General features: G+C 32.6%; 1 protein-coding gene across 2 annotated transcripts in view; it reads right to left on the minus strand.

The window, feature by feature from the left end:
- Positions 1-2765: 2765 nt before the first annotated feature.
- The window catches only part of LOC143051594 (uncharacterized), a 37738-nt gene continuing 16165 nt past the window's right edge, over positions 2766-24338 (minus strand). For both annotated transcript variants that reach the window (XM_076224484.1, XM_076224485.1), the window contains exons 3-5: positions 23957-24095; positions 22019-22183; positions 2766-4483 (exon numbers count right to left, since the gene is read on the minus strand). In XM_076224484.1, the coding sequence (XP_076080599.1) occupies positions 3182-4483; positions 22019-22183; positions 23957-24095 (1606 nt within the window). In that variant the 3' untranslated portion in view covers positions 2766-3181. The remainder of the gene's footprint in view (positions 4484-22018; positions 22184-23956; positions 24096-24338) is intronic.

Raw genomic sequence — 24338 nt, forward strand, 5'->3', positions numbered from 1 at the left:
AACATATACACCAATCGGCAAACCTCGGGTGACTCCGCTACTCTCCGTAAGATGAGGTACGGAATCGGCCGAGTTGTGACGAATGACATATACACCTTACAATCATTCGATACGCCAAATAAAGGCAACAATGATATACCGCTGTTCGAAATTCATAAATCAATTGAGAAAAAAACAATCCGGGCTACAAACTAAAACTAAGGGCGGTCCTACTAAAAAGCGCACGGGAGCAGAAAAAGCGCCCGGAGAAGAAAATTAGCGCCCGGGGAGAAGAAAATAATAATATTTTATAACAATATTTTTTTCCTTAAAAAATAACTTATCATTGCTTGTTTTGTCCTTAATATAAATGGGGATATGTACGATGCTACATCTAAAGTGTTGTTGCACTTTTACATTTTAAATTTCAAAATTGTATATAAGTAAGTTAATAAATATAAATCAGAGTATATAGAAGAATCATGAAAAACATTGTCCTCGATCAAAATGTATATTTTGTTTTTTAAAAATAATCTGTGCCTGAGGTCTAATATTTTCGCAACTGCATGGTGAACACTTTTTTATACAGATGCTGAGATATATTTATTATATCATTTTATAAAACTAAAACTGCTTCAACATGTTCAATGGCTATGCTTATCAGGGTTTTAATGCTTAGACTTAAATTTAAACCAAACACCTGTTTTTTACCCCCTTGTTTTATAACTACAGTATATGTATAGTACTGTCTTTTTTCATGTGCTGATTTATTATGTGTACCTCTTTTAATTTTGATTAAATTAATATTTATCTATGAAATTTGGGTTGTCTTATACATTTTTCATTTTGATATCGTTTTTGAAAAACATGTCTTTTGATGTCTTACCTTTTAAAAATCTTCCGCATAAACTGTGATCCATTATTATCAATCTTTCGAAAAGTATTCATATATTATTGTTAAAATTTGAAATATTCATACTTGTTTTTGTGCTTTATTACAAATGTCTATTATCTGAATTTGCAAATTACTTCAACTTGTCTAAAATAAAAATAAAAATCAATGTTCATAACTTTGTCTCATGCCAATAAAATATCTATATATTTTCCCCGGGCGCTTTTTCTGTTCCCCGGGCGCTTTTTCTTATCCTCGGGCGCTTTTTCTTCACCCGGGCACTCCCGAGCCATTTTTAGTAAGACCCATTAAGGGAAACTCCCGACATGACTTTGTACGGATTGGCTGAGTCTCTTTATTGTTTTATTATTTCATAATTATGTATATCTATACTATTAAACGAGAAGACCTCATTTTTGGTGTCGCTTCTCTCCTTTCCACAATAAATTAATCAACACGCCTCTGTGTCCTATAGGTAGAGTGCATAGTCGCATTTGTCATCCATTCATATGATTATTCAGATTGAGTTATTTTGGAAGAAAAACGAGAAAAAAGGCATCCGGATATTGTCCCGTCATTGGACAAAATTTTAAGTCAGATTAGACTTCCGGTTTGCGTTTTTCTGTATACTTTGAACATACATATACAAAGAATAAAATGTATTTTCAGAATTCTACCTGCTATCATTTTCAAGTTTACTATCCACGGCGGTCACAGAGTGTATTAAATAGAGAGGGTCTATATACTATATCAATGACCACCATGGATCGATTAGTAAACTTAGAATTGAAAGTAAATACACTATATTTATATAGATCTATATAGTAATGAATGTTCATAATATACAGATAAGCGCTAAAAATATTCATGTGAACTTTTGATACCTTTTCTGAAATTCTCCAGTCATTAAATCTTTTACAAAATTCATTGATTACAAAAAAAAGAAGATGTGGTATGATTGCCATGTTGAGACAACTCTCCACAAGAGACCAATATGACATAGAAATTAACAACTACAGGTCACCGTACGACCTTCAACAACGAGCAAAGCCCATACCGCATACTCAGCTATAAAAGGCCCCGATAAGACAATGACAATGTAAAACAATTCAAACCAGAAAACTAGCGGCCTTATTTATGTACCGAAAAAGTGAACGAAAAACAAATATGTAACACATAAACAAACGACAACTACTGAATTACAGGCTCCTTACTTAAATATTCATAACATACTAAATGAAAACTATGTTATTGAAATTGATAGAAAACCGAAAATTGGGAATTTTGGAAATAAAGGAGGAGGGATCAAAAAAAAAAAGCATTTTCCTGTCCCAAATAACCTATATATGACTTATGATACTTTTGCTGAAATTCTCCAGTCATTCAATATTTTACAAAATTCTTCCAAAAAACACTTTACATACTTTAAACTACGCTCTGAATGCCCGCGATTTCGCGGGTGTGTTCTAGTTTAATATAAAGAAAGAAGATGTGGTATAGATTTTCCCATTTGGGCACATTTGTAAAAGGAGAGCAACGAACTATAATATAATAATGGCAATTTTCCTGACTTGGTACAGGACATTTTAAGAAAAAAATGTTAGGTTGAAAACAGTTAACCTATTGATTATTATATTAGAAAAACAGATCAAAACTTAAAAACATAACTTTTAATATATAACAACTGAACCAAGAAATGACATCAAGGTCCGATGGCACTTGCTAGTTTGGTCAAGTCATTCCATACACAAAAATATAGTAGACCTACTCTTTATAGTATCTGAGATATTGACTTTACCACGAAAAACTTAACCTTGTTCTTTGATCTATTAAATGAGGTAGAGGTCAAGGGAAAACTGTATGACGGGTATTAGGACATTGCAAGATAAGTACATGCAAAACACATTTTTAATATATATATATAAGAACATCAGAATATTAAACGAATATCTTTTTTTCAAGAAGTCACTGAACCTTGAAACTGAGATAAGTGGCAGTAGACATATGACGGAGAAAATCTTCACAATACTAGGTTTCTTTATTCAACAAGTACATAGTATGAAGTCCCAAGTCTTCTACGTACTGAAATATTACGTTTTTAGCAGTTTGTTAACGCTGCAGTGACTGTCACTGCTAGATCACTATTCCTTTGTCAAGCTTTTTGAATCAAAAGTCGCAGATTCGACAAAAATGTGAATTTAGATTTCAGTTTTCAGGTTTAATACACAATTGAATGATCTCATACTAGTATCCTTTTAAATGAAATAGTTTTTTTCTCGGCATTTGTTCATGCATCATATCCAACATTTCCTAATGCGGTTGAACACATATATGTGTCTGTAAACTCATTAAGTAACTAAATCCTTTATCACAAACATCACATTTATAAGGTTTTTCACCGGTGTGTGTTCTCATGTGTTTTCTTATGATCTGTACACTACTAAATCCTTTACCACATACACCACATTTATAAGGTTTTTCACCGTTGTGTGTTCTCATATGGGTCCTTGTGATCTGTACACTACTAAATCCTTTACCACATACACCACATTTATAAGGTTTTTCACCGTTGTGTGTTCTCATGTGGGTCCTTGTGATCTCTACACGACTAAATCCTTTACCACATACACCACATTTATAAGGTCTATCATCAGTGTGTATTCTCATGTGTATTTGTAAGCTATGACCACTAGGGTAACTTTTACTGCATTGGTCACATTTATACTTTTTGTCATCAGTATGAAAAGTACTGTGTCTCTGTAAGTTACCATTCTGCCTAAACCCTTTACCACATACATCACATTTAAAAGGTTTATCAGTGTGTGTTCGCATGTGTTTCTGTATACCATGAACATACCTAAACACTTTTTCACATACACCACATTTGTAAGGATTATCTCCAGTATGAGTTCTCATGTGTGTCTGTAAGGTACCATTCTGCCCAAACCCTTTACCACATACATTACATTTATAAGGTTTATCACCAGTGTGTGTTCTCATGTGTTTCTGTAAGTTACCATTCAGCCCAAACCCTTTACCACATACATCACATGTATAAGGTTTATCACCGGTGTGTGTTCTCATATGGGTCCTCATGCTCTGTCCAACACTAAATTCTCTGCCGCATACGTCACATTTATAAGGTTTATCACCAGTGTGTGTTCTCATGTGTTTCTGTAAGTTACCATTCTCCCCAAACACTTTACCACATACATCACATTTATAAGGTTTATCTCCAGTATGAGTTCTTATGTGTCTCTTTAAACCATCATTTGTACTCAGTTCTTTATTACATGTATCACATTTAAATATGTTGAAAGTCTTTTTATCAATGTGTGATCTCATATGCGCCTTCAGATTTGTGCCATTACTGCAACGTTCACCACACACTTTACATTCAAAGTCGTTTTCGGCAGCATTTAAAATGGAGTGTTCCTTTGACTTGCCTGTTGTCTTAACCTCACCTGAATTTGAGATGGAGTGTTCCTTTGACCTATCTGTTATCTTATCAAGGGAGATTATCATGGAATCAGCTGTATTTACGTTGTTAGACATTTTATTTGTATCTTTTCTTTCTCGTCCACTTCTTACATTTTCTGAGTGAACTGGAGTCTGATGAATAAATAAAACACATTTAACATAGCTGTATATAAATCAATTTATCCTGCAATCAACCAACTAGTGTACAAATAAACTCATCATAAATACCAGGATTAAAATTTTATATATACGCCAGACAGGCGTTTCGTCTACAAAAGACTCATCAGCGAAGCTCAGATCAAAATAAGTTAATAAACAGCTGCGCAATGAGCGCATGATATACCCGACGTCTTGTGTGGAAGTTTTATGCAATAATCGTAAATAGTTTCTGAGGAAGTTTTAAGCAATAACCATTTATTGTTTTTAAGACACGGTGGGACATGTGAAACCCCCCACCCTGTTTTTTTTTTTTTTAACAAATATCACTATAATAAAATTTTGAATCAAACCAAAAAATATACAGATCTTTAAATTAGTATAACAAAGAAGTGTGTACAGTTTCAAGCAATAATCATAAATTGTTTTTGAGATACGGCGCGACATGTAAAAAAAAACCCTCCCCTTTTTTTTCAAAATACTCAAGAACTCAAAAATGAAATTTTGAGTCATCACCAAAAAGTATACAGATCTTTAGATTAATATAACAAAGAAGTGTGTAAAGTTTTAAGCAATAGTCGTAAATCGTTTTTGAGATACGGCACAACATGTAAAAAAACCCTCCCCCTTTTTTACAAAATACTCAATAACTCAAAAATGAAATTTTGAATCATCACCAAAAAGTATACAGATATTGAGATTAATATAACTAAGAAGTGTGTAAAGTTTTAAGCAATAATCAAGAAACGCTTTTGAGATACAGTGCGACATGTGAAAAAAAACACACCCCTGTTTTAGTTACAAAGTGCCGTAACTCAAAAAGTTTAAATCTTATTTTCACCAAAAAGTATACAGATCATTTGACCATCATAAGAAACAACTATATTAAATTTGGATAAGTCGTTCTCAAGTTACGGTGCGACATGTTTACGCCGGACAGACGGACAGACAGACAGACAGACAGACAGACAGACGGACGGACACCGGACATTTGTATACCATAATACGTCCCCTCAAAATTTTGACGGGCGTATTAAAAGGCAAAATAAAATACGAAGTTGATGAGCATTGAGGACCAAAATTAAGTTTTGCCAAATACAGCTAAGGTAATCTATTCCTCAGTTAAAAAAAACCTTAATATTTCAAAAATTCGACATAGAAATAGTTACTTTATAAATATAACCATATCAATGATTATATTCATGTCAACACAAAAGTGCAGACTACTGGGCTGGTAATACCCTCGGGAAAATAAATCTCCACCAGCAGTGGCATCGACAAAGTGGTTGTAAATAAACACATCATAGATACCAGGACTAAATTTTGTATACACGCCAGATGCGCGTTTCGTCTACAAAAGATTCATCGGTGTTACACTTGAATCAAAAAAGTAAAAAAAGGCAAAATAAAGCACAATTTGTACAAATAAAACTGTTGTGCGAAAACCAAGAAAAATGTTTGTGTGTGCCCCTTTTTGGCCTTTTATTCCTATACTGTTGGGACCAAAAACCCCAAAATCAAATAAACTCATCATAGATACCAGCATGAACATTTTATATTTACGCCTGACGCACGTTTCTCTTACAAAAGACTCATCAGTGGCGCTCAAATAAAAACAATGTTTAAAATGCCAAATAAAGTTCGAAGTTGAAGAGCATTGAGGAACAAAAATTCCTAAAAGTTTTGCCAAATACAGCTAAGGTAATCTATTCCTGAGGTACAAAAGCTAACTTTTTCAAAAATTCAAAGTTTCAAAGAGGTTACATGTATAAACCTTGTGTTAAAATTTTGATTGACTTCTATTTACTTAATATTCTCAATTTATTATCCGGAAATCATCTGCTTCGGACGCCCCCGAGGACGACAACGACGACATGAAACCAATATAGGACCAAAATGTTTTGAATATTTGCGGTCGTATAAAAAGTACTCAAAAAAAAATAGGGGTTGATAATTTCTATCAAAATAAATAAATAATTGCAATTGTATTAAAGACCTACAAGAGTTTTAGTATTCTTTTCCTCATAAAATTAATCAAAACATAAACAAATCTCATTTTGGTGCCCTTGAAATATACTAAACTAGTTACAAAACCAGATGCTCCACGGTTAGGGCAAGTATGGACATAACATTCAAACTGGATTCAGTTCTAACTTTGGATTGTGATTAAATAGTTGACACAGCATAGGTTTCTGACACAGAATGAATGTGGTCTAATGAACTTTAAAATGTTTTGGCCTTTGAGCAATTCACTATGTTGTTGAATATTAATCCTCTCAAAAAAAATGTTTGAAGAAATTTTCTTTTTATTTATGAAATCTGAAATGAGAACAATTGAACAACCCCCTACCCAACCCATACCCCCCCCCCCCTTTTTCCCCGATTTTTTTTTTCACATCCCCCTTTCCTTTATTCCAAAACTGATCTAATGGAGTTTGCAACAATAACTAATAACTACTCATTTAAATGCATCATAAAATATTAAAATGTAAAAAAAAATGCTTGTCATCACTGAATGGTAAAGATTGTTTTAATTTATCAGTTGGTAGTAAAGGTGAATATACATGTACATTGTATGCGTATTGTATAAAACAATGATTAAAGTTGATTCAGTTACTATTCTGGACAAAGAAAGATAACTCCAATACAGTAGTTCAGGGAAAGCTTGTTCGCGACCTAGAATTCTGAGTGGGTCAAGCGTTTAATTAAAACTCATGCGAGAATATACGAGATTTGGTTGAACTGGGGGCAAAGTCATATATGGTACACATCAATATTCGGTGTTTAATATGCGTTTATTAGGACGCCTGCCGCTTTCCCGTTTACCTGTGAAGTCGTTGAGTGTCGTCTGTTTTTTGTTTGTTTATGTTTATGTGTAATAAAGTAAAATAAGTAATATTTTGAAAAATTTCGGGACATAGTGTTTAAAAATTACGGGAGAAAATTGGAAAAGAAAATTGAAATTACTGCTTGCAAAAACGAAATGTTTGATAAAGAAGGAACGAGGTCCTTCAAGTCCCTGGAAGCTGTTAAGATCTTTGAAGAAGTTTATGTGCAGAAATATAATTTTTTGTTGATTGAGAATAATTTCCAGAAACATGCTGGCGTAATGGCATTAATTGCCAAAACAGTATAGCATACAATGGTGACACTTCATAATTTATTCTCTTTAGCCTTTTTTCGGGAGAATATAGATAAACAATCTAAACCATATGATTGTCATGTAAGACAGAGCTTTTTGAAAAGTTGTTGCTGGTCATAACACATAGTCGTAATGAATGATATTATGCGATGTATTCAATAAAAAATAAACATCATGGCCTCATAAATGTTATGTTTTCAATATCATATAAATAATCTGACCGTTAAACCTTGGTACAGTATATACGTTCCTTGTTCAAACCATAATAAAAATATAAAGTTCCCATAAAATCAAACAGCTACAGCTGGCGTCATATGGAATTAAATTCTTAGCAAAAAAGCCGCACCCACTTATAAGATATATAAATGTCTTTACTCTGACTGTTGCATTTTGAACACACGAGTTAAAGTCCAGCGCAATATAGAACAAAATAGTTTCAACATTCATATATCATTATCATGATCTTGACCAGCATGGATATGCATTTAACTTGCAATTGGACGATTAAAACAAACGGTTATTGACGACTGCACGAAAACCTTCACTTCAGACAAAACATGAAATTAACTGTTCAGGAAAAACGAAGTCCATCTAGTAGTAAACTACGGAAAAGTGAAAATAAATATTTGCAAAATTTTGCCCTGGATACTGTATTTTGGACAGAAAGAAGCTCCCAATTTCCCGAAATTCCATTATATATATATATTGGAATTAACTAGATGTTCTGTATACAATATTATGTATGCTTCACAATATATCAAAATAAAATGCTGAACGACCCATCTCCCCCTCCTTTCAAAAATTGTCAATATCCGATGCATTTGAATTAAGCACAAAACATTTATGTAAATACACGCATGCAATCAGGGCTAGCATTTTGAACATATATTTTAATGGTACCTAACTGTCAGAATATGATTACGATTATTAAGGGTATATAAATTGTCTCTAACTGTCGCCTGGTGAGATTAATAGTTTAAGGTAAAACTTTATGATACCATATGGCCTAGGTGTTGATTGACTTTTATTTTTATGACCTAAGATCAGTTCCTCAGATATGGTAATGAAATAGCACCTGTACCTTCTTGAATATACAGACGATCTGCTAAGTGAACATCACAGCATGAATCTGTCCATTTTTGCATGAAGGTAACATTCAAAGTCAGGTGACATATATCTAACCGTTCCTTTTGTCATTAAGATTAATCAACATAACGGTCAAAATAATCTGTTTTAATATGTCAGTGCAATCTTCAGCTTTAGAAGAATGTAACAAACTTTGTATTTATAAACGATATAAAGTAGTATTTGGTTTTGAAAGATACTTAGATTTTCATTGTAATGTATCTATATTAACAAAATTGCATAGCGGCACACTTAGATTAAATGTTGAAGTTGGTCGTTATCTGAATACTCAACGAGAAAATAGAATTTGTATATGTTGCAATATGAATGTTTTGGAAGACGAATATCATTTTGTTTTATCATGTCCAACGTATAGATCTGTGCGCATAGAATTTTATATTTATTCTACTATTCTTGGCCAAATCGGCACAAGTGAGATAATTTATTCTAAATCTCTGACAGTAAAACTATGCATTTATTCAAATGCAGCCGCTTGGAAAATTAGATCACATATAATGTCATAATATTATTGTATACTCTGTAACTTCTGTTCTCTGCTGCCTTTTATTTGTTATATGTTGTTTATATTTTCGTTTGCCATAGCATGTGAAAATAAGTTATGCATATGACTACAGTAATAACGATGCCGATCTGGTAAATCAATAAACTGATAATGCCCCCAGTTTATCAAATCTCGTATCTAATTAGTCGATAACGCAAAATCACGATCGATCTTGCACATGCGCATTGCTTCCCTGAACTAGAGTATTGAAAGTCTTGCTATTACACAATATTGTGCAATTGATGATTTCTTGCAATTGCTGAATACTGTGCATTTGAAAATTTCTTGCTATTGTACAATACTTAATGTAATAATTTTGGATCCTGATTTGGATCAACTTGAAAACTGGGCCCAAATCAAAAATCTAAGAACATGTTTAGATTCAGCATATCAAAGAAGCCCAAGATTTCAATTTTTGTTAAAATCAAACTTAGTTTAATGTTGGACCCTTTGGACCTAAATGTAGACCAATTGGAAAACGGGTATCAAAATTTAGAACCTATATACACAGTTAGATTTGGCATATCAAAAGACCCCAATTATTCAATTTTTGATGAAATAAAACAAAGTTTAGTTTTGGACCCCGCTTTTGACCAACTTGAAAACTGGGCAAATAATAAAAAATCTAAGTACATTTTTAGATTCAGCATATCAAAGTTCCCCAAGGACTCAATTTTTGTTAAAATCAAACTAAGTTTAATTTTGGATCCTTTGGACCTTAATGTAGACCAATTTGAAAACGGGACCAAAAATTAAAAATCTACATACACAGTTGGATTCGGCATATCAAAGAACCCCAATTATTCAATTTTTAATGAAATCAAACAACGTTTAATTTTGGACCCTTTGGGTCCCTTATTCCTAAACCCCCAAAATCAATCCTTACCTTCCTTTTTTTGTCATAAACCTTGTGTTTAAATTTCATAGATTTCTATTTACTTATACTATTAAAAGTTATACATGTTATACCTGGCCACGTCCACTTATATTTGTTGTCTATCTTATAAGTTAAGGAATGTATCTCCCTCATGCAAAGCTCTGATTTCTTTCACGGATTTGGCTATACTTTTTGGACCTTTTGGATTATAGCTCTTCATCTTTTATATTAGCTTTGGATTTCAAATATTTTGGCCACGAGCATCACTGAAGAGACATTTATTGTCGAAATGCGCATCTGGTGCAAGAAAATTGGTACCGTTAATTTTATTACTACCACTGGGTCGATGCCTCTGCTGGTCGACTATTAGTCCCCAAGGGTATCACTAGCCCAGTAGCCAGTACTTCGGTACTGGCATGAAAATACTGATTTTTTTGTGTTATTAAAATTTGCTGTTACAAAATATTTGAAATTATTATAAATTAAGGAATGTATCTCCCTCATGCATGTCATGTAAAGATTGAATGAAAAATCATGTAACTAGTATGCACTATGATGGGACCTTGTTCCATGTTGTAAATTGTATCATCTATATAACAAATTTGTAAAACCAAGTGTTTTATTTTGTTACCAGTTTACTGAAGGAAATTGCCTCTTCAATATTTTGTTGTGGAATTGAGCTCTTATGATGCCTTGAAACATTTTTTTACTTAATTGAAAACTTCTGATATTAACTCCGATTTCATATAAGTTTACCTAATATTTTTACATAACTACATGGAAATTCAAATGCAAAAAACATTTAGTTCCAATTTGACTTTGATGGATGACATAAATAAATGAGCCCAATTAAATTCAAAATGGAAGTTAAAATCAGATTTATTTATTGACAAATTGAATAAATTTTGTTTTCCATAAATTTGTGTATAAAATATGTGCTTTCTATATTTAATTCTTTATTAACTTTGAGCCTTATGGCTCATCAGTATAAACAAGTACATGTTCAGTGTAAAAACATACGGCATAATATTACAAACAATATGCATAGTACACAACAGGTGATGTCATAAGTTTCATCAATACAAAATATCTTTTATTACAATAAACTTAATCTAAAGAGAAATGTATATACTTTCCTAAGTTACAGAGCTGTTTTGTGTTTTCACCTGACAATAATTCTATTACAATGTAGTTTTTAATTAGGGAGCTACCATTTGATTTTTATGGGGGGGCTAGGATGAAATTTGAAAAAAATAGGCAGGACAGGAGTTTTGAGTAAAAAAAAGGCAGGATGAGACGCTTGCAAAAAAAAAAGTCAGGACAACAATTTAGGTAAAAAAAGGTCAGGATAAACTAAAAAAAAAAGGCAGGATCGATTAAAGTGAAAAATAAAAAGGCAGGACAGAGATTACAGCTAAAAAAAAAAATGCAGGACAAAATTTTTCATCCTAGCCCCCCCCCCCCCCCCCCCCCCCATAAAAATCAAATGGTAGCTCCCTTAGATCAAGTATTAAAAAATTTACAAACATATAATGACAATCAACCACTTTTAACTTTATTGATATTGTTATCAAGACACCTATTGTTTATTAAAATAAATGGAATAGGCCGGAAAGACGAACTATGGCTCTGTTTCGGTCCGGTGCACTACCCCTTGCCTACGAGATCGGCAGGTACTCCAGGCCGCCTATTCCGATAGAAGAAAGACTCTGTGTGTTTTGTTACCTTGGTTATGTAGAAAATGAAAAACACTTCCTTCTTGAATGTGAACTTTATAGTGACTTACGGTATAATTTATTTTCCGAATGCTCTAAATATATTGATCACTTTAGCAATCTTGATATGGACGATAAATTTATACAAATCATGAACTGTTCAAGTATCCAACACTATTTGTGTAAAATGTTACATAAGTTTTTTATTCGAAGAAAATTATTTTCATAACAAATTTATTTTAATCAGAATTTACGTTCTTTAACGTAAATATTTTTACCAGTAGAAAATTTTAATACAGGCAATAATTTTTAAGCTTTATATTACATTGTATACGTCAATTTTAATCATAGTCCAGAAATTATTATATATTCAGATTTTTAATTTGTTTTTAAAAACTTTGATATAAGAAACAATTTTAATGAGTAATGTTTAGTTGTTTTAACTATTGATCAGTAATTGTATAAAGTTTTATAATGTTAGTGTCTCATAAGTCAGTATTTATGGCTGGATATTGATTGTTTTATGTGTAAATGTTATAATTGTTTTATATGTTTTATGGCAATCAATATGTGACACTTTAATCAAATTTATATATTTATTTATTTAATGGAAGTAGTGATTAACACCTGTAAAAACATTAATGGATGTGTCCATTATGTCCAAACAGAAAATAAAATTATACCTAATTAATTTGTCCTTTTTTGTTCAGATTTTTTGTTAATTAGGCAGTTGTTTAAAATTTGTAACAAAAAATAAAGATATATCTTTTACATAGGGAAAGGACACTTGTCTATAAATAGCTATTTTATCAAATAACACATGTTACACTGTACTTGTCTATAAATTATTTAAATAAGATAAATAAATTAAGGCTTTTTAAAAAACAATCACCAAAATTAGCTTTTTTGTGAGGATAAAAGGTTAGAAAAAAAATTTGATATTGCAATATACAATGTAATCATAAGTAATCTAAAGTAATCATGATAACTTTAAAGAAAAGTAATCTAATGTAATCAATTACATATGAAATAGGGTGTAATTGTAATGTAATCGATTACATTTTATTAGCAAAGTAATTGTAATTTAATCGATTACATTTTAAAGTAATCAACCCCATCCCTGCCCAAGTCAGGAGCCTGTAATTCAGTGGTTGTCGTTTGTTTATGTGTTACATATTTGTTTTTCGTTCATTTTTTTTACATAAATAAGGCCGTTAGTTTTCTTGTTTGAATTGTTTTACATTGTCTTATCGGGGCCTTTTATAACTGACTATGCGGTATGGGCTTTGCTCATTGTTGAAGGCCCTACGGTGACCTATAGTTGTTAATGTTTTTGTCATTTTGGTCTTTTGTGGATAGTTGTCTCATTGGCAATCATACCACATCTTCTTTTTTATATTATGGTGCAAAAACCAAGAAAAATGCTTATTTGGAACTATGTCCAGTGCACGATGTTTTGTCGATATTGTCAATATCGCAATGCCAACTTTATAGTGTCGTTATTGTGTTTATATTGTATCCTATCAATATGTTCTATACCTTTCTGTTTACATCGTTCACATCGTATACATCGGGATGTTGACAATATCGTGTCGACATCGTGTTTATATTGTATATATATAGAGTCTATAGCTTTCTGTTTACATCGTTCACATCGTATGCATCGCGATGTTGACAATAACGTGTCAACATCATGTTTATATTGTATATATAAATAAAATCTATACCTTTCTGTTTACATCGTTCACATCGTATACATCGCGATGTTGACAATATTGTGTCAACATCGTATATATATAGAGTCTATACCTTTCGGTTTACATCGTTCACATCGTATACATCGCGATGTTGACAATATTGTGTCAACATCGTATTTATAGTGTATATATAGAGTCTATACCTTTCTGTTTACATCGTTCACATCGTATACATCGCGATGTTGACAATATTGTATCAACATCGTGTTTATATTGTATATATATATATATATAAAGTCTATACCTTTCTGTTTACATCAATCACATCGTATACATCGCGATGTTGACAATATTGTGTCAACATCGTGTATATATAGAGTCTATACCTTTCTGTTTACATCGTTCACATCGTATACATCGCGATGTTGACAATATCGTGTCAACATCGTGTTTATATTGTATTTATATATATAAAGTCTATACCTTTTTGTTTACATCGTTCAAATCGTATACATCGCGATGTTGACAATATTGTTTCAACATCGTGTTTATATTGTATATATAGAGTCTATACCTTTCTGTTTACATCGTTCAAATCGTATACATTGCGATGTTGACAATATCGTGTCAACATCGTGTTTATATTGTATTTATATATATAAAGTCTATACCTTTCTGTTTACATCGTTCACATCGTATACATCGCGATGTTGACAATATTGTGTCAACATCGTGTTTATATTGTATATATAGTATCTACACCTTTCTGTTTACATCGTTCACATCGTATACATCGTAATGTTAACAATGTAGTGTCAACATCTTGTTGTTGTTGTATATACATTTTTTTTTCGTTCTTTTTATTAAAATAAGTTAACATGTTTAAGCAGTTAGTTATATAGTTAAAATTGTTTTCCATTTTTCATGTGGGCGTCTTTTATTGTTAACTATGCCATATAAACTTTGTTCAATGTTAAAGGCCATACGGTTATCTATAGATGTGCCAGTTAGTATGTGTGTACTGGAAATTTTACTTATTTGCAATCATACCACTTCTTTTTTTATAAATACCTTTCTGTTTAAATTGTTCACATAACAATGCTAACAATATTGTGTCAAAATCGTGTTTATATTTTATATTGAGTCTATGGTACGTATATAAACGTTAAACTAACTGCATTTGTTTGCACCTGTCCTTAGTCAGGAATCTGTCGTTCAGTAGTTGTCGTTTGTTGAATTGTTCATAAGTGTTTCTGGTTTCATGTTTTTTTTTACATTAGACCTTTATTTTTCCTGTTCAAATAGTTTTACACTAGTGTTTTTTTGTGCCTTTCACAGCTTGCTACTCGATAAAAACCAAAACTCCGTATTAATGTCAAACTTATAGGGGTATACTTATAAAAGATGCAACTTAAATAAAAAGTTGTCTCATTTGAACTTATACCGCATCTTCTTATATGTATACATCGCTATGTTAACGATGTCAACGATGTAAACAATATATAAGAGTTCAAGCAATGTTAACAAAGTTGACTAGATATCGGTTTAATATTGTGTACACGATGTACACAATATATAAGAGTTTAAACAATGTCAACGATGTTCACCTGACATCGTTTTAACCTTGTAAACATCACGATGTTAACGATGTCAACGATGTAAACAATATATAAAAGTTCAAACAATGTCATCAATGTTGACACGACATCGTGTTTACATTGTATACATCGCAATGTTAACGATGTCAACGATGTAAACAATATATAAGGGATCAAACAATGTAAACGATGTGACACGACATCGCGTTAACATTGTAAACATCGCGATGTTAACGATGTCAACGATGTAAACAATATATAAGAGTTCAAACAATGTCAACGTTGTTGACACGACATCGTGTTTACATTGTATACATCGCAATGTTAACGATGTCAACGATGTAAACAATATATAAGGGTTCAAACAATGTAAACGATGTTAACACAACATCGTTTTAACATTGTATACATCGCGATGTCAACGATGTATACATTATATAAGGGTTCAAACAATGTAAACAATGTTGACACTATATCGTGTTAACATTGTAGATATCGCGATGTCGACAATATTGAATAAACATCCTTCACTGGACATGAATGCTTATTTGGGCCCCTTTTTGGCCCCTAATTCCTAAACTGTTGGGACCTCAACTCCTCATATCAATCCCAACCTTCCCTTTGTGGTCATAAACCTTATGTTTAAATTTCATTCATTTCTATTTACTTATACTAAAGTCATTGTGCCAAAACCAAGAATAATGCTTATTTTGGCCCTTTTTGGCCCCTAATTCCGAAACTGTTGGGAACAAAACTCCTAAAATCAATCCCAACCTTCCTTTTGTGGCCATAAACCTTGCGTCAAAATTTCATAGATTTCTATTAACTTGAACTAAAGTTATAGTGCAAAAACCAAGAAAATGCTTATTTGGGCCTTTTTTGGCCCCTAATTCCTAAACTGTTGGGTCCAAAACTCCCAAAATCAATCCCAACTTTTCTTTTGTGATCATAAACCTTGTGTTTAAATTTCATTAATTTCTATTTACTTATACTAAAGTTATAATGCGAAAAACGAAAGTCTTCGGACGACAACGACGACGCAGACGACAATGACGACGACGCCAACGTGATAACAATATATTACGATCAAAAAAATTTCAATTGTTGCGGTCGTATAAAAACACTGAATCATTCTATATCAAATGAAGAAAAATTATCAGTTTAAAGAATGCAACCGATATTTTGTATTGTATTTTCTCTGGTATACTTTTAATTTCTAATGAAAAACAGCATATATTAATGAAGAACGTCAAATACAAAAATTCAATGTCGGTCAATAATTTCCATTAAAATGAAGAAATGGTTGCATTCTTTTACAATTATAGTTTATGTATTTTTAAAAGAAAATAAGAGTTTTGATATTATTAGTTACATAGGGTCCTATTGACCTAATACGGTATTTATGGGGTCAGTAAATTCCATATATATATCGTATTACGTCACTAGCACACTATGTAACGAATTCATCTTACGGACTATCTCAATGTGTAAAATTTAGACTTGTGATCTATCATAATGAGCAAGCCAGTCTTAAATACTGTTAGCATTAAGAAACTACTTCCATTGATCCTACAAGAATAACCAACAATAACAACTTGTTAGGAGGTGATACCTAAGGCCGTGTTCACATTGACCTAAACTCGGTGTTGTGTTAGTGTAACTCACACATAAACTAAACATAATTACGTTCCCATTGATAAAACTCAATGTTTACATGTAGTTTAAATCATGTTTTGTCTACATGCAGTCGATAGTCGATGTAGGCCTTATGTAGGTTAAGTGTACACAAATTAAACTATGCATTCAGAACTTTAATTTTCCCGTGTATATTTAAAATAAGATACGATTGTTATATAAAATTGATACTTACAACACTTATTTATATAGTTCTTTATAGAAAATTTGTCGAAACTTGATGTTTATTTGTTCTAAAAACACCTCACGTAGATAAACCCTAATATCAAGACCATCACCATTGCCGAACACATAATTAATTTGAAAAGATCTTCCCGAATCAACTGGACGTACACACTGACAGAAATATTTGTCACTGGTCTTCACTCAAACAACGATTCGCTCATAAATGCATTACTAAAAAAGAGTGAGGTTAATTCTTTGTTTGTGTAGTATTTAAGATCCGTTAAAATACAGTTAGAAATAAAAAAACAAAAAAACAAAAAAATTCCCCCTCCTTTTGCCAAATACTCCTACGAGAAAAAAATACCATTTGAAACAAACAGAAAAGATCGAAATGTAGTGATTCTTAACATCACAATTCTTTTTCTTCGTCTGTATGCACGCTGTCGCAGCCTCCGTTTTTGATGCATAATCGAGACATTTTTAGACTACTGCAAATCATCAAAAATGACTTTCTGAAAGGAGCATCCACTTTATTTCAAAAAAAGGGGGGGGGGGGGTTCCGAGTCAAAATTTTTCTCGCGCGAAAGTTTATATTTAGTTTTTTTTTCGATGGTACCAATTCAATATTTGACACTAATAATGTATGCGGAAACTTTTGATTCAGAATATTTGTTCATTCTAATCTTATGTATGACCCGATTTTTAATAATCAAATTGTGGAAAAATCCCCCCCCCCCCCCTTTTTTTTTAAAGTCAAATAGTCGTTCCCAAACTGCTAAAAAAAGTTGTTAAAAAATTTGAATTCTGTTCTGCATGTTCTACTACGTAATGAACATTTAAAGGACATATAGTTTACAATTGTGAACAAAACTTATGTACAGGTAGCTAAACAAGGTGTATAGATGTAAACAAATTTAATGTGAAACTAGTGTGCATTACATTAAACCAAATGTAAACATTTTTACTGTACACGGCGTTTGGTGTGAACACGGCCTAACACTTTCACTAAAATTAAATTGGCTCGTTTAATTCTCATAAAATTTTGACAAAGTATTTACTTTGACCCTTTGTCAAAAATATAAAAATATAAAAATTTCAAAAAAATTGAATCAACCGTTTTGTCAGAAAAATTACACTGGTTATATAGCGGTTTGATATACACCAATTTTGATCATTGAGAAGCTTAATATTCCCTTAACAACACAATGTTATTTAAACGTTCAGCTGACTTTACAGAGTTATCTCCCTGTAGTGTTAGGTACCACCTTAATGAATTTATTTCAATCCTAATCATTAATTTTTTCGTCTGTTGAAACCTTTAAGATTTTTCTCAGTTCCGTTTTGTTTTTATAAAGGGACGTAACGCTACTTACCATGTATGAAATAAGCCCCGCCTCCCTACTTCCTAATATGGAATATAAAGGAACGTAACTCAACTACTAACCATGTATGAAATAAGCCCCGCCTCCCTACTCACCTAATATCAAATATACACGGTCTTCACATGAACGCTTTTAACCAATCACATTCTTAGAAATGTATAGGAGGTAAGATATATATATTTATCATATGTTTAGTACAAAATACAGCAATTTTGTATATCTTATAAAGGTTCTTTTTTCCAGTCTGTATCACCTACCCTGTATCGCATACTCCGTATCGCATGGCTAAACCTGTATCGCATACCCCATATCGCATAGCAAAACCCTTATCGCATACCTGGCATGACGTCACAATTCGAATGACGTCAACGTTTGACCTATGACATTCAGTTGCTGTATTTCCTTACTAAAATCCGTATTTTTTCCAAAAATTAATACCCGTGGTCTTTAACATATATTGAGAATGTAATAAGATTATAGGGGACATTACGATGTGGATATTATAAAGCAAATAAGGATGTCTATATAAAAAAAACCAAGTCGGCTGGTAAAATACAGGAAAATCATAATAGAATTGAGAATGGTAATGGAGAATGTGTCAAAGAGACAACAACCCAACCATAGAGCAGACAATAGCTGATGTCCACCAATGCTAGCTTATAATTTCAGACGATTTTAAAAATAAATGGATATCCCAAAAATCTGATTCTATTAAAATATATGATAAACAGAATAATACATGGCAAAATCCGTATGGCATGCCGTATCACCACTCGACCAATATCAGCCCTCGGGACCTTCGGCCCTCTGGACTGAAATTGGTTTTTCATTGTGATACAGCATGCGATACGGATTTTGCCATGTATTATTCTATATGTATCCGTCCAATTGGTGTATATGTATTTTCAATTTCGCTGTCAAAGTAACTCTCACATAGCTTATTTGATGTCTTTGACAGATTCTATGGTTCATCAATCACAGATCAGTCATTGATCAGTAAAGCATCCATCACATTAAACAGTTACGACAGTGGCAAATCCAGAAATTTTCATAAAAAGGGGGGTGTATTGACTACATAAGAGGGGACTCGTTCCCGTCATACTTCAGTGGTGACCCTATGTAATCAACCAAATTTTATCCAAGAAAAAAGTACCAAAACAGAAGATTGCCCGGCCTCATGAAAACCCGCTTAATCCGCCTCTAAACGCCTCATGTACATGACATTTTTAAAGATGATTGAACTGAGCAGGCTTTTCAAGTGGGTCTCGTTGGGGTCTAAGCGTGACGTGGGATTGCTGATTATGTATAAGCGTGACACATGAAAGTCAAATAATTATGTCGTGAAAACGGGAAACGGGGTCTAGTGGGACCTGGGAAATGACAAAAAAATTAGAATTGCTTACGTACATATATATATATGTAGGACTCGGAACCCCGATGGTACTCCGAACCGCGATGGTCACGCTGAAGTGCGATGGTGTACGCTGAAGTGCGTTGGTTAACACGCTGAAGTGCGATGGTAACATTGTGACGTTAACTTGTTGATATATACGCTGAAGTGCGATGATGGTTACGCTGAAGTGCGATGGCGGCTCTGTCAGTCTAACTATAAAGTTGACTTTAATGAAACTGTGTGATGGTTTATTCCAGCTAAATGCGATGGTCTGAAGTAAGAACTCTATTGAATGAGGTGTGGTGTAGTGGTTAGCGTTCTAGCTTCGCATTTGGGAGATCGGTTTCAATTTTTAGTCAGGTCTAATAAAAAATACATACAATTCTAATTTGCTAATCATCCGCTTAGCACGAGAAGTATGGAGTCAGAAAAAATGGGCTAGATGGCATTAATTTAGTATACGCGATTCGAGTTGGAGGAAATGTCAAGTGCGCCAAAAAAAAAAAAGGTTCAGCGTGTCGGTCTATATAGTGCTACGCAGGGTCCATCTTATTTTATCAAATATAACTTGTTCTCGTCATATCATAGCCGAGAAATTGCTCATAAGACACTCATTCATCCATTTATATAATATCGTAACAGTTTTTAACAAATAAAAGCCATCAAGTACATGTATATATGCTTGACTTATAGCGAAACGTGACGCGAGTTCTGTGAAAACTTTAGAATAAGCTGATTTTCCGCTATTCCGCAGACTAACCTGTTGCAGAAGATTTATACTGTAAGAACAATACAATTAGACTTATATGTAGTGCGAGTTTTCTTACAAAGCAGAATTCATCTCAATAATAAAGCAAAATTATATCGACTCGATAAATATGATTGCTTTTAATAAATTTTATTCTATTTAAAAAAAAAATCACATATAATTTAGTGAAACATACTTGAACCAAAGACCCAGACATTTTATTGGTCGTACAAAATGTGTGCGGCATAACACCGAACGCTAGATAACCAATCTGCAGACCAAGATCATCTTTTAGCCGATTTGTTCCTTATGATTTGTAGCATGACTTAGTTATAAATTATTTTGTAACCTCAACCTCTAATGCTCAAAACTGTTCTGGACTTGAATTGTTCGTTACTTTGTTTTTTTTTTTTTTTTTTTTTTTTTTTTTTATTCCTTTGTTCGCAATAAATCTTAATCTTAATAATCTTATCCACCTGCCTGCAAATCCGTGTTGTTTAGAAAACGTCAAAACAACTAAAAGTCCTGCTAAACCATCGCACTTCAGCGAAAGGACCATCGCACTTCGGCGTAGACCATCGCACTTCAGCGTGACCATCGCACTTCAGCGTCCCCATCGCACCTCCGAGTCCTACATATATATATATATATATAGTGTAAGCAGGATACAGGAATCTGATAAAACAGTAAGCCAGGATCCGAACCAGAGTTCACGAAAACTTTCAAAAGTGTCAGCCCTCAGGATTTCACCACCAAATTTTGCATAGGACTGACACAATTTTAGTATTTTTCAATAAATTGATAGTGAGGACCAGCAAATTTTCTTCAAGGACCACAATGGAAAAAAAGATTTCGCGAACTCTGTGGGAATTATAGTTAACCAGTACCATTGTAAACTCGTACCAACGTCAACTCTTACCACTAAAAAAAAACTTGTACTAATGTAAACTTGTACAACTGCTAACTTGTACCAACTTATTTAAATGCATTTGATTGGTGTTTAATTATAAATATATACTGTTATTTTTCTCAATACCTCTTAAGTCTGTAAAATATAAAAACAAATTGGAATGTGTATTTTGTTAGGCATAAAAATATTATAATCTTAGGGAGCTACCATTTGATTTTTATGGGGGGGGGGGGGGGGGGGGGCTAGGATGAAAAATTTTGTCCTGCATTTTTTTTTTAGCTGTAATCTCTGTCCTGCCTTTTTATTTTTCACTCTGTTTGGTCCTGCCTTTTTTTTTTAGTTTATCCAGACTTTTTTTTACCTAAATTGTCGTCCTGACTTTTTTTATTTTGCAAGTGTCTCATCCTGCCTTTTTTTTACTCAAAACTCCTGTCCTGCCTATTTTTTTCAAATTTCATTCTAGCCCCCCCCCCCCATAAAAATCAAATGGTAGCTCCCTTACCGTCACTTTGATTTTCGCAGCTGTCAGAGTACCAGGTGCAGCGATGTGGTTGTGCTGTATGGAAGGAGGAATGAAGACACCGTCTTTCTCATGTAGTATAACACCACAGTGTATAGTCTTGTTCCTGACAGAACACTGCCAGATTCTAGCACCATTCTTCTCGCTCTAAAAGTAACAGAAAATATTTTATTAAACATATATAATACCATATATAGTTGACAAATAAACTTTGTGTTACAACATGTATGTTCATTTATATATGTAATTTAATGTATTTATGAATATTGAAATATTTATTCCAAATGCATAAAAATCATAGTTATTCCAATTATCTATACACCTGGAAATTGGAAAAAAGTATTGCAACACCAAATTGAAATTGAATTAAAAAAAACACTCATTAATTTTTTGTGATATAATTTGGTAAAATAGAACTAGTTAAACATTATTTAAGTATCACCTGAGTTTAATCAATAAATATCGACTCGATAAGTTTTTATCTGCACATGCAGCTACTGTACCCGTAAACAGCAAAAAAGATGTTTTGATCCTCATTGTTTTCAGCACTTTAAATAACCAAGTTTTTAAAATTATGTGATTGACACCTTATAATGGGTCCTTGACAACTCTTAACTGCAGCAAGATGGCAGATTATCAGCATAAGAGAAGCAGGGATGTCGCTGTAACAACTGCACGCATTGTTGGTCATCACCATTCCACTGAAGTCGTTTTGAGAATAAAAATCAGGCAATAAAAGCTGTGAAAGACCTTCCGAGATAATGAACACCCCCTATACCATTTGCTAGAGAAAATCAAGCATAATGAAGGTTGGTCAGAAGGAAACCCATTGCATACAAGACAATCCTAAAATAAGAGTGGTGGCCATACAAGAGCCTTTTAACAAGAACTGTTCGAGATCAACTCATCGCTACTGGTTACCGTGCGATAATACCATTTCGGAGACCTTTGCTAACGAGCAGACTTACAGTTTTCCGTATCCAATGTAGTGCAGAGCTCGCTAAAGTTGGAAATTAGCATCGTGGAGGAAGATCCAATGTTCAAATGGAATTTGGTTCATCTTGCTTGGCCCGATCGTAGCCCGGCTTTGAACCATATTGAGCTTATATGGGACACTATTGGGCGGAAAGTGAGCGAAAGGACACCCCAGTTCAAACACAACATGAAATAAACAATTCCCTTCATCAGAAATGGTTGCTGCTACCTTAGCAACAAATTAGTCGATTTATGGCAGGAATCAGAAGACGTTAAGATGAGGTTATCCGTTTGAATGGAGGCTGCGCACAAAGTACTAATTCTTTGGGGTATAACGATCAACCATGATGTGAACAGTCATCTGAAGATTAATTTTGAAATGTCTGACATTGTAAAGTTCGACTACAGTGAAACTTGTCAAATGCGTTTTTTTGTACAAAAAACACTTCATTTTGTTAATGAAATTGTGGTTATATTAATAATTTTTTTTTAAACATTTTTTTTTCGTTGCAATGCCAATGTTATCGTGAACTATGTTTCAATGATATTATACACATATTTTATTATATTCCATCAAATAAAAGAGGCTGATTTTTCAAATTTTAAAAAATCAAGGTGTTGCAATACTTTTTTCCATGTGTATATTTATCTAATTATCAATATTTAAGGATAATTCAAAATACAAATGTATTTCTTTGTTTACTCATGCCATCTCATTTAATTTAATTATCAGATTATAGTAATTAAATAATTCAATTAAAAAGATCAAAGTATAATTAAATCTTGTATAATAATTCTACAAACATAAAATAAAACATGTAATACACATCAAAATCAAATAGTTAAAAAAAATGTTAATGAATTTCAAAGCATATACAATAAATAAATTTGATGTTCCTTTCTTGATGTTATTCAAATATACTAAAAAAAATATAAATTCATTACCTTCAATGTGTATGAAAATCCAATGTTGTCCACCAATTTGGGCTTCCCTCGCTGTGTTGCATTGTCAATGACAGTGTATGTGACTGGGCCAGCTGGAACATCTTCATCATCGTCGTAAACTGAGTCATCTGCAATGTTTCTATAAAAAAAAATTCAATCAAATTTTATGCTGTATATTTTAAAAATACTTTGATACAAAGTGAACATGGTATACAAATTAATAAATAATTGATGATTATATAATCTTAAACAGTATAAATATATGAACATAATAAATCTCTTTTGTAATAATCTTGAACCGTACAAATACAAATTTGATGTAGATTTGTGTCATTCAGCGATCATACCACATCCTACTATATCTAACAAATTCTTAAACGAT

This window comes from Mytilus galloprovincialis, chromosome 11 (assembly GCF_965363235.1).
Source record: "Mytilus galloprovincialis chromosome 11, xbMytGall1.hap1.1, whole genome shotgun sequence".
In the NCBI taxonomy this organism is placed as follows: Eukaryota; Metazoa; Mollusca; class Bivalvia; order Mytilida; family Mytilidae; genus Mytilus; species Mytilus galloprovincialis.